Source organism: Macrotis lagotis, chromosome 1 (assembly GCF_037893015.1).
Source record: "Macrotis lagotis isolate mMagLag1 chromosome 1, bilby.v1.9.chrom.fasta, whole genome shotgun sequence".
NCBI classification, from domain to species: Eukaryota; Metazoa; Chordata; class Mammalia; order Peramelemorphia; family Peramelidae; genus Macrotis; species Macrotis lagotis.
Genome location: NC_133658.1, coordinates 708,950,882 through 708,966,431, shown reverse-complemented (window position 1 = coordinate 708,966,431; position 15,550 = coordinate 708,950,882). Strand labels below are relative to the sequence as shown.

General features: G+C 36.7%; 1 protein-coding gene across 1 annotated transcript in view; it reads left to right on the top strand.

Moving 5' to 3' along the window:
- The window catches only part of UPP2 (uridine phosphorylase 2), a 44,554-nt gene extending 34,939 nt beyond the window's left edge, over positions 1-9,615 (top strand). The window contains exon 7 of the mRNA XM_074215934.1: positions 8,609-9,615. Within this exon, the coding sequence (XP_074072035.1) occupies positions 8,609-8,757 (149 nt within the window). The 3' untranslated portion in view covers positions 8,758-9,615. The remainder of the gene's footprint in view (positions 1-8,608) is intronic.
- Positions 9,616-15,550: the final 5,935 nt, after the last annotated feature.

Below are 15,550 nucleotides of genomic sequence, written 5' to 3'. Positions count from 1 at the left end.
TTGTGAACTTTGGGTCCCTTGTATATTTCTAGTCCCTGTAGGCTTCCAGCCTTCATCATAACACAATCAATTTGACTTATCTCAATTTAAAAATAAACATTTATTGAATACTAACATCAACAATGGGTCTGAAGTCAGATCTAAGTATACAACTTTTATCTCAGCCACTTATTAGCTGTGTGACCCTAGACAAGTTACTAATCTTGTTTGCTCCAGTTTTCTCATTTGTAAAAATGAGTTAGAGAAAGAAAGAGCAAACCATTCCAGTATGTTTGCCAAGAAAACTCAATGGAGTCCATGAGTTGGACACAACTGAAATGACTTAACAACAAAAATAATATATAAGGTATTATATTAGTTGCTAGAGATACAAAGAGAAAAATCAACACAGTACTTACCTGCAAGGATTAATATAGGATACGTGTAAATATACACATGCATGTGTACACATGTGTTTGCATGTATGCATGTGTATTGCATGTACATAAATAAGCATGTACCCATGTGTGGTATGGAAAGGGCACCAGACTTCAAGTCAGGAAGACCTACCTGAGTTGAAATATCATATAATTCCTATCTTGTGGCTCTGAGCAAGTAACTAAACTTCTCAGGACTTCATCTTCCAGAGATGAGAGAGTTAGGACACTATGACCTCTAAGATCCTGACATGTAGTAGGCTTTTAATGTATGCTAGCTGATAGAGTTAGAATGAAACAAGAACATAGGAGGATGCAGAGAAATTTCTAAAGGAAATTTGAGGTGGGAGAAATCACTTTTACCCAATTGGATTGAGAAGACTAGTGACACCTGATGGTCCTGAAAAATGAGCAGTGGATGATTTCTATTTACAAGACATGTAAGACAGCAAACATCTTCAAGTTGGAAGGAGAAGGAAGGAGGCAATTGGGAAATATCTGGTAGTTCAATTTTACTCTACCATAGAACATGTGAAGGGAAGAAGGATTAATTTTGTAGTTATGCCCAACTCTTCTTAAGTCCTTCTCCAGCTCATTTGGCAAACAGGGTTTTAAGTGCCCAGGGTCATATAGCAAATTGTTAAGTGTTTGCACTCATGAAGATAAGTCTTCTGGTTCCAAGCCTGGTGCTTTATCCACTGCAAAAGTTAGATTTTTAATTTGATTATGAATAGTCTTTAATGTCACACTAAAATTAATACTCTATAGAACATTTCTGAGCAGAGAAGAGATACAGTAAGACCTGTTCATTACCACAGCAGGATTAGTATCCTAAACAAAGTGAGGGTTAATGAGGACTTGAGCTAGGATGGTGCGTAGAGAAGAGAAATGCCAAACCATCTCATACTAGAGATGTTTACAATGGAGGATCAATGGAATTTGACAGCTGCTTGGATGGGGAATGAAGGAGAGGTGAAAGTCAAGATGGACCTAATCTTTTGAGTCTGGTTGACTGTGAGGGGAAAGGAAAAGTTGATTATTTTTTTGGTGGGGAAATAATTATTTTGTTTTTGGATATGAGTTTGATATGTTGGAAAGATACTCATGTAGGGTCTGTAACAGAAAATCATTTATATCATGCTTGTACATTTGCAAATTTTTAAATTTTTTAAAATTTATTTAGGGCAATGGGGTTAAGTGACTTGTCCAAGGTCACATAGCTAGGTAATTATTAAGTGTCTGAGGTCGAATTTGAACTCAGGTCCTCCTAACTCCAGGGCTGGTGCTCTATCCACTGCACTACCTAGCTGCCCCTGCAAATACTTTTAATACATGTTTGAGCCTCATAAAAACCTCTCAAGTTAGGTACCATGGGTGGTATAACCCTCATTTTTATAGTTAAGAGAACTGAGAAAGGAATGAGTTTAGACTTTCTATTTTGAGAGACTCAGTGACAGAGTAGAAAGGGTGATAGACTCAGAGTAAAGAGACCTAGGATTCACTCTTACCTGGTATGTTAAGCAAGACTTTTAACTTATCAGAGCCTCCATTTTCTCCTCTGTGAAATGAGGTTAATAATGTCTCTCATCAGAAGCAATATGGCTTTACTATAAAGAATCAGGAAGGTCTGGGCTCAAATTCGTTCAGATGCTAGTAGTGTGATGCTGGTCACATCAATTAACCTCCAAGTGCTCTAGATAAGTCTCTAAAACTTGAAAATATCAGAAGTTGGAAATCTGCTTTTTTTTTAATGCTTTCAAATTTATTGATGTTTTGTTTTTATAATGCAAACATTTACCACTCACTCCCATTTTGTAAGAGATAGCTTGTAACAAAGTATGACAATACTAATAATACAGCAACTTTATCTGAAAGTTCATGCAATATTTCAATTTGTAGCAATTCTACTTCTCTTTGTAAAAAAAAAAAAAAAGTAGAAATCTGTTTTCTCTCCCTTCCTCCCAACCCCACTCCCCATTCCATCATGGAGGAAAAAAAACAAATTTCATATAACAAATAAGTACAATCAAGCAAATCACATTCTCCAATGTCTGTACACAAAAAAATGTTTCATTTCAAACTCTTTCTGTAATAGATATGTTTCATCATCCATCTTCTGAAATTATCAGTGGTCAGTGTATCGAACATACTTTTTACAACTTCCAAAGTTGTTTGTTTTCAATTTCTCATATAAATTACTCTTCTGGTTCTGCTCATTTTATTCTTCATTGGTTCCAATCTGCTTTGATAAAGAGAAGTCCCTCATCAACAGTTCCCCAAATAAATAAAATCATAAGTTTAGTTCCCCCCAGAAGCATTTTAGGAAATACATAGAAATAAAATACATTGAAATATGTTATTATGGACAATATTGTTATTATGCTGCTATTTTTCTCAGAGATTACACACTTATGATTTTAATGATCACCTATATGAAGATGACTCCCAAATATTCAGCTGCAATCATGTGCCTAAACTCTAGCACCCCATGATGGATATTTCCACATAGATATATACATATATATATGATAAATAGATGATAGACAGATATAGTTATATATATATTTATATATTTGTACGTTAAGTAGCTAATATGCTGTGCATATAGAATTGTGTACATTCAGTCTTCAATTGTAGTGTCCTTGGGTGAATTCCCAAGTTTGCTTTACTCCTACATGCCTGGGAGTATGATGATACTGGCAGAATTAACCAACATAGAGATGTGCTGGATATTTCCTCTCTAGTGTCCTGCCAGCATTTCAAATTAAACATTCACACTCACCCCCTCTAACATGCACACACACACACACACACACACACACACACACACACACACACACGTAGGTATATAATATATACCTACATGTATATATAATGTATATGTATATAACATATATACACCTATGAACTACATATTGATATATGTATGTATATACATTTATATACATGCATAGATCTTTTCCCTCTCAAGGCTGAATCTCTATTGGCTAAAAAAAAGTAAAATTCTCATTATAGATGCTAATCCTTTTGCTCTGGAAGCTTCTGATAAGAGAGTTTGATTCCCACTCAGTTTTTTGAAGACAATACATTTTGCCACTTAGTCTGATGCACGACAACACACTGAGTCTAATGTTTGTCTAAGATTAAGCTTTGCTGAAATTCCATTTTCTTTCTTTCCTTGTTTCTAACACACAATATCACTTTGCTATAGAGCTTTTATAGGAGGAAGCTAGAATTAAGTATGATTTCCTTTGACAGATACTGTATTCAGTCATTACTTTATTAAGTCCATTGAAAAGTGCAAGGAACCCTGACAGAACGCTTTTCACTTTGCTATCTTCTTGCTGGGTGGAGTAAAGAAGAATACCTCACTAGGAATGGGGAAATGAATTGTGAGAGATCCAAAAGATACTGAGGAAATAACTTTTCAGTTCCTATAGGGCAATTTGTTATTAGTTTTTGGAAATCATCTTCCATGATGGCATTTCTCTGTGACTGTATTACCTCATGTATCAGAGCCAGGACTCTGAAGCTAATTTGACAGTCAGTTCTCCAACCCTGCCAAATCCTAGGATAACATATTCCTTGTAAGCCCTGTCCCCCAGTACACACACACACACACACACACACACACACACACACACACACTCATGCACACACATACACACACATACATACATACACATCTCTTCCTTTACCAGGCACTCTAAAATAATCAAATCAGGTAGACTTTGAGACAGAGCCAGATCTTATAGGGGACAACTTGGGGTTTGTCGCTGATGCCCACATCACAGAGGTGGGATTCTATCCCATGATAAAATGATCTTAGATCTCTTCAATAGTCTCTTCATTTCCTTTAAAAAATCGTTTATTATGAACTTAACTAACATGAATGTTTCAATATACAAAGACAAGAGATGAGAGGATGACACATGTCTTGACCCCCTCTTAGAGACAGACTGGTCCTTTCCTCACACTTCCTGAAGCACGGGGCCAGTTGGCATACTACCTGCTTCCTTCTGCCACATTTAGACTTACCATCTGCTGCCACTGCTCAACAAGGACCTCTAGTCCTTGAAAGTTCACTCCATCTGCTCCAATCCGTCTTGTCATCTGGAGACCTCTAGACCACTCTCTCTTCTCCCCAGTAAGTTCAGGGCCAGCTCATAGTCTTCTTTTCCATTCCAGTTTCAAACACCTTACCTTCAGAATTCCTCAGATTATATGATTTCTGTCTACCATCTACCTCAACTATCCCTTCCCATCAGAATTTGTCCCAGGTCTGGGTTACAGTTAATCACATCTCTGCCTTTGCATGAGGCTTTCATACCTTCCCTCTTAAAAACAAAAATGAGATGGAGTGGCTAAGTGGCACAGTGGATAGAGCACCAGCCCCGGAGTCAGGAGGACCTGAGTTCAAATTCAGTCTCAGACACTTAAAAATTACCTAGCTCTGTTACCCTGGGCAAGTCACTTGAGTCTATTGCCTTGTAAAAAAAAAAACAAAACAAGAGCATCATCAAATCCTCTTCAATTGCCTAATTTTTTTTATCTAAAACTTATCTTTAATTTGCACTTATGGAAAAAAGAATTCCAATGAAGATCCTTGGGGAAATGTAACCCTTGTAAAGTTTATCTGCTGTAAAGGATAACTTGATGAATCTCCCAGAATGAAAGATCAGGGCTAGAAGAACTTTTCCTGTTTTGAGGCAGCTAGGTGGTTCAGTGAATAGAAAGCTGGACCTGGAGTCAGGTAAGCCCAAGTTCAAATCCAGCCTCAGCCATTTACCTAGCTGTGTGACCTTGGGAAAGTCACTCATGCTCTGCCTCAATTTCCTCAAATGTAAAATGGAAATAATAACAACACCTACCTCACAGAGTAGTTGTGAGGATCAAATGAGATATTTGTAGAGTTGAGCGCGGTGCCCACACTCTATAAATGCTTGTCTTTTTTTCCTTCCTTTTGACAAAGAGAAGAATGGACATCAGGACAGACATCAAACAATGTTCCTAGGAAAAAGGAATGGGGGAGTAGAGAAATGTAGTACAGTGGAGAGGGAACTGGTTATGGATTTGGGAAGATACGAATTCAAGTCCTACTTCAGATATATGTTGACTGTGTGACTGGTCAAGTCACCTAAGATCTCCATCCGTGCCCCAAACTTTCTGTGCTGAGCAACCATTGCCTCTTCACATGGTAGAGGAAGTCCCTCACACCAATGAAATCATAGACCCAGACCCAGACCCAATAAAGGACATATTGAGGAAGAAGAATAGGCTGAAAAGCCATTCTAACAAGTATTTATGTATTTAGCAATTGGAAGTCCTAGTGTCAGGTGTTTAGGAATACAAACACAAAACTTTTAAAAAAGAGTCCCTGTCCTCAAGTTTATATTCTTGCTTGGGGATTGATTATATGTAGAGAGGAGTGAATACAGGAGAAGTAGAGAATGAACAGACACTAACAATTGAGGAAAATCAAACTAACCATAAAATTTAATGAAGATAACAACTATGTACATTCAAGATTTCATTGTTATTCAGTTATATCTAATTCTTCATACCCCTTTGTGGGGTTTCTTGGCAGAGATACTGGAGTGGTTTGCCATTTCCTTCTCCAAGTCATTTTACAGATGGGAAGTTGAGGCAAACAGTGATTTAAATGACTTGCCCAGGTTCAAAGAGATATTAAGCGTCTGAGGCCAGGCTTGAATTTATGTCTTCATGACTCCAGGTCTGGTGCTCTATCCACTGCACCACTTTGCTGCCCTACATTCAAGAAAAAAAGAGGGAAAATTGCCAAGAGGGAAGACACTGTTGGAGGGAGTGGGGTATGAAGATTTGAGCTGAATGGGGAGGGTAAGCAAGGAAGTCAGGAGGTTAGGGGGAAAATATTTCAGGCATGGGGGACAATCAAGGAAAAGATTTGGAGTTAGGAGAGGGAGCATCATTTTTTTTTTTTTTTAGGTTTTTGCAAGGCAGTGGGGTTAAGTGGCTTGCCCGAGGTCACACAGCTAGGCAATTATTAAGTGTCTGAGACTGCATGTAAACTCAGGTACTCCTGACTCCAGGACCAGTGCTCTCTCCACTGTGCCACCTAGCCACCCCAGAGCATCATTTTTCTTATGAATTCATGAGTCAACTGATTAGCTCTGTAGAATCTCTTCATGCTTTCATGCTTGGCATAGATCCATGTATCCGGGGACCATGGTGACCTCTTTGAGTCCCTGCCTTCAGGTTATTGCACTGGCTTTCTTTCTCAATGACATTTTGATAGTTGGGATCTTTAACATAGACATCTGTATTTTAAAGTAACAAAGCTGACAGGCTTAATTTTTTTTTAATTGTGTGAGTAGTTAGTTCATTTTAATTGCTATTGGAAATTGTAATCTTATGTGACAAGATTATTATACATTGCTCATTAATGGGGTCTCCAAGGCCAGAAAAATACCACTGAGATGGCTATGAATTGTTCTCTTTGGACTTTTTTAGCCTTGTCCTTGAAATAATCAGAAAAGACATCCAGGAAACCTTGGTTCTGCTCTTGTTTTGTGGCATGACAAGGCCATGGAGTGAATATACTTTTATCTCTCTGCCAAGAGGAAAGGATTAGAAGGGAGACTGTCAACATTTCCTGTTTCCTAATGGACACCTGTGGACTTCACAGACTTGGTGAACATTAACCTGAGAATGTCTTGGTTCTGCCCTTGTTCTGCCAGTCAACTTCACAACTGAATGAGTTTGAAACAAATAGAACCCTAACTGGTGGAAGATTAAACTCATCCTGGTTGAATATTTTCATTATATTTTTATTCTGACTAGCAATGGCTGAGGCAGGAAACTTCACAATGGGATCTCTCTATGTGAAGAGTATTGAGAGAAAGATAACCCATTAAGTGGTGGATAGAGCACCAGCCCCGGAGTCAGGAGGTAGTTTTGAGAGTAAATCCCATTCTGGCTTTTACATGTCAATATCTCTTCACCAGAGGTATAACTAGATTTGGTGTGTTTTTACCTTACAAAAAAAGCATTGGGATGGGGGAGCAGCTGCACATACAGATAACTGAACAGCTGTAGATACAGTCACAAAGGAGAGGGATGTACCAAACCACCCTGAATGCATCTATCTTTTTAGAACTCAGAAGCAAAGCAAGACCAGGGTAGGTATGTACTTGGACTTGCTTTTGACTATTGCCTGCTGTAAGTGATGAGGCATCATGGCATAAGGGACAGATACTGAACTTGGAATCAGGAATTAGTAGATTCAAATTCTGCCTCAGATACTTACTAGCTATGTGACTTGGGTAAGTCACTTCATTTCCCTGAGCTTCAGTTTCTACATCTGTTGAACTTGATGACCTGTAAGGTCTTTTCCAGGTGAAAATTGATGATCCTCTTATCTCCTCCTCCATTCCACAACCCCCTTCTTTCATTTTCACCAGATCCTCTCTTACTCCTGCCCCTGGCAAGGTATGATCACAACAGTCTCTGGACTCCTACAGGGTGAACAAAGTTTTAGTTCCCCATTCCTTGTTGTGACAATACCCCTCCCCAAATCTAAACTAGCTGCTTTAAGAAGAAAAACTGAAAATCAAATCTTGCTCTTTCTTATTTAACTTCAGGAAGTAGAAGCTGGCTGGTCTGTTTATTTGCATTTAATGTTTTTTTGTTGTTGGACTTTTTGGGTTTTTTTAGCAACAATGCATAGACAATTGTATTGTCACTAAATTGTCAGTCCCCCCAAAATAGTCATCACCTATTTTCTCCTTGGTGATCTATTAAAGGTAATCAGTAATTGACCCTAAGGCTGATATTATAAGGTTTAGTATTGCACTAGGACACTGACCTTCTCACCTTAGTTTAAACAGCAAAAGCTAATACTTTGCCTCCCTGGTGGATGCTTCAGATATATGAATGTGCATTTTTGCTTTTCTTTTCCTCATCTTTATCAAGTATTATACAAAAGGAGACAGGGCAATGGCTATATTACATTTATTATAGGTTGTTTTGAGACTCCCTTAGGTAAGACACTAGGAAAGTACAAAATGTATTCTACACTGCATGATTTTCTGCATCACTGAAAGAAAAACAACTCCATGTATTGACTAGTATGAGATGCAAATCATCTTAATATACAAAGGCTGACATTCTAATAACAGCGATTGTGCTTTGTTTTGTTTTCTGTTTTCTAGCTGCTGTTGTCTGTGTTACCCTTCTCAACAGACTGGAAAGTGACCAGATCACGTCACCCCATGAAGTCCTGCTAGAATATCAGCAATGCCCTCAGCAGCTGATCTCAATCTTTATCAAAAAGCGCCTTGGACAACATAACCTAAAGTAATTTTCAGGCAGTCAAACTATGCCTCTGCACTTCCAAATTAATGCAAATTCCATTTTTGAAGCAAGGTTAAATATGGCAGCCCCAATGAAACCAATGACATGTTCAATTGTGATTTTTGGTCGTGGTACAAAGCCCAAGGCAAGCTCACACCAAAATACACCAGCCGTTTTGTAGATATGATTACTAGTCAATCTATTTCTGAAATTCTTCCAGATCTTCATGTTAGAACACTGTCAGACCATCTTAAGATTTGGACAAGTTTCAGCAGTTGAGCACACTTGGTCAAAATATTTACCTCCCAAATGTCAGTTTAATATGGATCTACATGGAAAAATCATCCCAGAGAAATGGGTCACACTTCATTTTGCTTCCATCTGCAGGGTTTCAGCAAATTAAGAGAGTGGGAATTCAAAGACTAGGTAGTTATTTTTATATAAATGATTTTATTTAAAAACAAAGGTAGTCTGGATTTCACATATATTTCTGAGGGAAAAAAAGACTGTAATTAGAGGGGATGAGATGGGGATATATTTAACTATGTTTCTAAAGCTAAACTGTCTTTTAGCATTGGTAATTTGTAGGATTTGTATTTTTATTTCATAGAAAAATGACCACTTGATGAAGGAATTGTTGGAATTGGTGTTAAAGTTGTACCTTTTACAGAATAACATAGTAGATTTTTGTCAGCCCCTACATGATACCTCAGTAGAAGGCTTGGCCTTCAGGGAGGCACCATACCTCTTTTCAGGCTGTTCAGTGCCCTGGAATAATTGTCTAAGCCTTTGGCTCTTTTCCAAGGCTGAAAAATGCAAGAAGGGGACAAGGTGATTGGGGGGGATGGGATGGGATATGCTATCAAGGGGATTATTGAACTAAGTAATGTATGGTATTTTGTACATAAATGATTTGTACATATATTTATATATTTTGTGTCAAATAAAATTTAATTATGATCTCATATATTTACTGATGCTTTTGGTGTTGAGTCATTTTCACATTGGTGATACACTGGAGAAGAAACATTATCAGCTGTCAGAGAAAATGTTTGTAGAGAAGTGTGATAGAGAAGAAACACTGCTTGGAGTCTTGGAGTCAGAAGCCCTAGGTTTGAGTTGTGGCTTTGACTCTTACCAATTGTGTGATTCTGAGCAAGCTGCTAACCTCTGAATTTGATTCCCTATCTGTTAAATGGGGATAATGTTTGTTAAAACATCTCATGGTTTTGTTTTGAGAAAAACATGCTATAAATATTAAGATAGAGATTTTATCTTGATGGAACCTTCCTACTCTAACACAAAGGACCCTACTGCTGGCATGATGGAAATGAGTTTAGCCATCAGCAACATTTCACTTCCCCACCAACTATCTTCTCCACAATGACCCTGAGAGGTACTTTCTCCCAATCCACTGGATTCTTGGGATATTAATGGGTAAAGGGGTAGCTAGAACATTTCTTAGTACTTTGGGGGAAGGGTGGGGAGTGTGGGGATGATTTCTAGTTCTAGTAATTTTATAGTTTATGGAATGGAATATGTACAGAATCTTTGGAGAAGCAATTCCATCCCTGTCTCCTCTGTCAGTCAATCTCCTGTTCAGGGACTGTTCACAAAGATTGCATTTCAAGGTTGACCCTCTCTCTACACAGTCCTCTGAGCTTCAACAAGTACCACAAACACATGGTGCCTCCCAAAGGCAAGTTGGCTTTAAATATGCTCAGAATATCTGCTGAAACAAGAAATTGCTATATGGCCCTTTTCTTGTGGTGGCAAAGAATTAGAAATTGAGATGTCCATCTATTGGAGAATGGTTGAACAAGTGGTATATGATTGTAATGGAATAATATTGCACCATAAGAAATGATGAGCAGAAGGATTTCAGGAAAACCTGGAGAACCATATATAAACTGATATAAAGTGAAGTGAGCAGAACAAGGAGAACATTATATGCAGTAATAGCAACATTGCCTGATGATCAGTTGTGAATGACTTAGCTATTCTTAGCAATACAACAGTCCAAGACAATTCCAGAGAACTCATGATAAAAAAATACTAGTTGCTGAAAGAACTGGTCTGAAATGTAGATAGAACATACTATTTTTTAAATATTTTGCTTTATTTTTCCAGTATGTGCAAAGGTTATCAATCGTCAGCAATTTGTATCACATTTTTCTACTACCCTCCCTTCCCTCCTCCCTCTCCATGATAGTGAATAATCTGGTAAAAGCTATATTAGGCATATTATTTTTTATTTTATTTTTGTGGGTTTTTTGTCCGTGTTTTCTTTCACAATGTGACTAAAATGGAAATATGTATTGCACGATTACACTGATGTTGTATAACCTATATCAAATTGAGTACCTCTCCAGAGAGTTGAGAGAAGAGTGATGAAGTAAGGGAAAGAATTTGGAACTCACAATTTTAAAAAATAAATGTTAAAATTGTTTTATAAGTAACTGGGGGAAATAAAATATTATTCAAAGAAAAACAAGAAAAATCTGCCACAACATTCTACAAAAAGTACAACTTTTAACACCAATTCCAAATTTAGTTCCTAGTAATACTTTCATCACATTTTTCATTTTTCTATGAAATAAAACATAAATCAATCAATCCTATTGTATTTAAAAATTTAAATATATATATATATATATATCTTTTGTAGCACCTTTATTTCTTAAAATAGCCCTCCTTTCTCCCTCTTCCTATTTCAGTAAAGTAAACCATCTATCATAACAAAGAATAAAAAAAGGAGGGGGGGAAACAATTCAGCAAAATCCACATTTAAATTCACACAAAATCCTATATTTACTCACCTCTGAAAAGAAAGGTATAGAAGAAAGCTTCTCTACCTCTTCTTTGAGATCAAGCTTAGTCATCTTAATTTCATAGCATTCAAATTCAATTTGGTTGATTGTTTTGGGGGGTTTTTTTTGGTGGTTTCTCATTCACATTGTTATATTCATTGTGCATATTGCACTCTTGGCTACACTTCACTTTGCATCAGTTCATCTAAGTCTTTCCATGCTTATCTGCATGCATCATATTCATTATTTTTATAGGGACATAATGTTCTATTACATTATATATATATATATATATATATATGTATATATCACACTGTTTTAGCTGTTTCCTAGTTGATGAGTATCTACCTTATTTCTAGTTCTTTACTACTACAGAAGATATTGCTATAAATATTCTTTTTATCATTGAACACCTAGGATTCAATGCTGGACAGCAGGGCATCACGCCTAATTATTCTTGCCAAGTAGTCAGCACCCCTTCTAAATCTGGGACCCTGAGGCAGAGCCCTGCTCTCCCTTGCCCTACTTATGGCTCTGTTCTTGCCACACGATTCAGGTAGGTCAGGGCCATTGTAGTAAGAGAGAAAGTAGCCTCTCCCACCACCTCAGGCTCACTGCTGCCCTGGCATTTAAAGGAGGCGAAACCTGCAGAGACCTACATCTCTGCCTTGGCCTCCTTTCTCCTAAACCTATTTTTGTTCCCATCACCATATTCGGTCTCGCCTTTCAGGCTCAGCTCAAGTATCACCCTTTTCTCCACATCACCCAATCAAATTATTAATACTTTTTCCAACTTCAAATATCCCTAGAGAACTTTGATTTACTTTGCCAGTTTCACTATTTGTAGTGTGTTGGTGTCTTTAAGCCTAAAGAAAATTTAAGCACCTTGAAGGCAGGAACTGTTTCATTTTTGTCTTTGGATTCCAAGCTCTTAGTATGCTTCCTGTTTTCATTGAATCATGTCTCTTTACCAACAGAGAGCTGTTAATGTGGATTTTCAAACAATCCTGACTGGGAATCAATTTCATAGCATGTATAATGGCAGTTATGATATATTATATGTGAAGCACAGTAGATAGATGGATTTTTAGTCAAAAGACCTGAGTAGCTATGTGACCCTGGATAAGTCACAACCTATGCTAAAATGTAGATGATAATAATACCTACTTTCCAAGACTTGTGAGAATCAAATGAGATAATATTTGTAAAGGATTTAGCACTGTGATTGGCACATAGTAGGTATTTAATATGTGCTTTTTTCCCAATCTTCCTAGAATTGGGGAGATAGGGGAGAATGGGCTCAAATCAGTTTCCATCACACTTTAGTTCTTTTTTAGAGGCCAAGAAAAAACTTCTCCATAATTATCTGAATCAGCCTTTTGAACTTTCTCCACTCCTTTCTCCTCCTCCCCTCTTCCCCTCTCTTCTCCTTTCCTCTGTTGTGGTTAGATTTGGTAGACACAAGAAGGGGAAAAGAAGATAACTCTTCTAGAATGTCCTGACCCTAATTAGGGCAACACCCATGAATTATCTTCTAGAAATAAAATTCTAAAAATGTTGAAATTTTCTCACAAACCACAGATACCTCAGGCTTCCTTTCAATCATCAATTAATTTTTTCTCTTTAGAGCATTACCTCATGTAAGTCGCCATTAAAATGCCCCAATAATTTTGTTTGCCTCTAATTCAGAAGGATTTTTTAGATATTTCAAGGATCCCTTATTTCATTGGTGTGAATATTCTCTTCACCAACACCACTAGTAACCTCAAAATTGTCATTTGTTGGTCTGCAACAGAGATGTCAAACATAAAGACCCTGGGCCACATGACTCTTTACTGCAGCCTGATTCAAATTAAAATTGATTTTAATTTTACAAAGATAATACCAATAACTCCCAACTCTTGTAACTCTATTCCTTTATTATTATTATAAAGTTATATTATTATAACCCTAACTCATTCTTTACTAATCAATTTTTTTAGGGGTTTTTTTTTTCAAGGCAATGGAGTTAAGTGGCTTGCCCAAGGCCACTAGGTCATTATTAAGTGTCTGAGGTCACATTTGAACTCAGGTACTCCTGACTCCAGGGCCAGTGCTCTATCCACTGCAACACCTAGCCACCCCTCTAATCAATTTTTTTAAAGAGAGAGGGCTCTTCCTATTTCTCCCAGGCTAGAAGTCCCAGTCCTATTTTAGATAATATAATAGGTCAAAGTTCTTTTGCCAAAGAGTCACAGTTTTTCCCCTCTTTAAGCAATCTTTTTTTTTTTACAAGGCAAATGGGGTTAAGTGGCTTACCCAAGGCCACACAGCTAGGTAATTATTAAGTGTCTGAGACTGGATTTGAACCCAGGTACTCCAGACTCCGGTGCTTTATCCACTGTGCCACCTAGCTGCCCCCTCTTTAAGCAATCTTGAGCCCTATCCCTTCCCAGGGACTCAACATATAAATGTTGAAGTTAGGGTACACACCTAAACAACTTAGCCTTCTGCAGTTCAGAAATTCCTGACTTTGAGAGATTGGTCAATTTCAGATTTCCTGATACAGGGATTATACATATCTGCTATCATCCCTAATTCTTCTCTATTTTCAATTTCAACTGTATAGCAGATTTTTAAAAAAATAAATTTATTTAATTTTAATTTTTAAATTTATTTAATTTAGAAAACATTTTAAAAATTTTGAGTTTCAAATTCTTTTCCTCCCTTCACCCCCTTCCCCACCCACTAAAAATGCAAGCAATATGATAACATTTATATGATCATGTGAGACCATGTGAGACATATTTCCATATTAGCCATGTTGCAAAAATAAAAGTAAAAAAATTATACTACAACTTGTACTCAGTTCAGCAGATCTCTTTCTGGAGGTGGATAGCATCCTTCATTGAGTTTTCATTGAGGTGCATAGTCATTTTTCATTGGGTTGGATAATGTATTTTCAAAGAGTTAAGAGTTTTTCATTTCATTACAATATTAAATATCATTACAATATTACTATTTCCATAAACAATGGTCTTTTGATTCTGTTCACTTCACTCTGCATCAATTCATATAAATTTTCTCATAAATTTTTGTCTAAAACCATCCCTTTTGTCATTTCTTACAGCTCTACAGTATTCCATTACAACCATATGACACAATTTGCTCAGTTCTATTTGAGAACATCCACTCAGTTTCCAATTCTTTGCCACAACTTCTATAAATATTTTTTGAACATATAGATCCTTTAACCATTTATCAATTAAGGAATGGCTCTTTTTTTTTAATTTTAGAAATGAGACCTTTCCTGCTTTCTAATTTTTTTAGCATTTTTTTTGTTGTGCAAAACTCTTTTAATTTCGTTTAATCAAAATTATCCATTATATTTCCCAAGATCACTTTCTTATCTCAGGTAAAATTTTACATGCTCCCTTAATTTCACCATTTATGCTTAAATCAGGCACAAATTTTGACTTTATCTTAATGTGAGATGTTGCCCCAAGCCTAGTTTCTACCAAACTGATTTTTAGTTTTCCTAGAAATTTTTGTCAGTGAGTGTTTGCCCCCAAAGCTTAAATCATTGGGTTAATCAAACAACTAAACTATTAAGGTCTTTTACTACTGGGTATAGTATACTTAATCTATTTCACTGATGTACCCCTCTGTTTCCTAACCAATAACAGATTGTTTTGATGATTATTGCTTGGTAAGATAGAAATCTGACATTGTGAGATTGCCTCCCTTCACATTTTTTAATTGATACCCTTGATATTTCTAATCTTTTGATCTTCCTGTTGAATTTAACTATTTTTCCTAGATCCATGAAATAATTCTTTGTTAATTTTATTGCTATGACACTGAGTAAACAAATTAATTTAAGTAGAATTGTCATTTTCATTATTATTGGTTCTGCTTAACTTTGATCAATTAATATTTCTGCAGTTGCTTAAATCTGTCTTTGAGTGATATACAGCAGATGTTGAGATTATCCCCTCTTTCTCTCTTTCC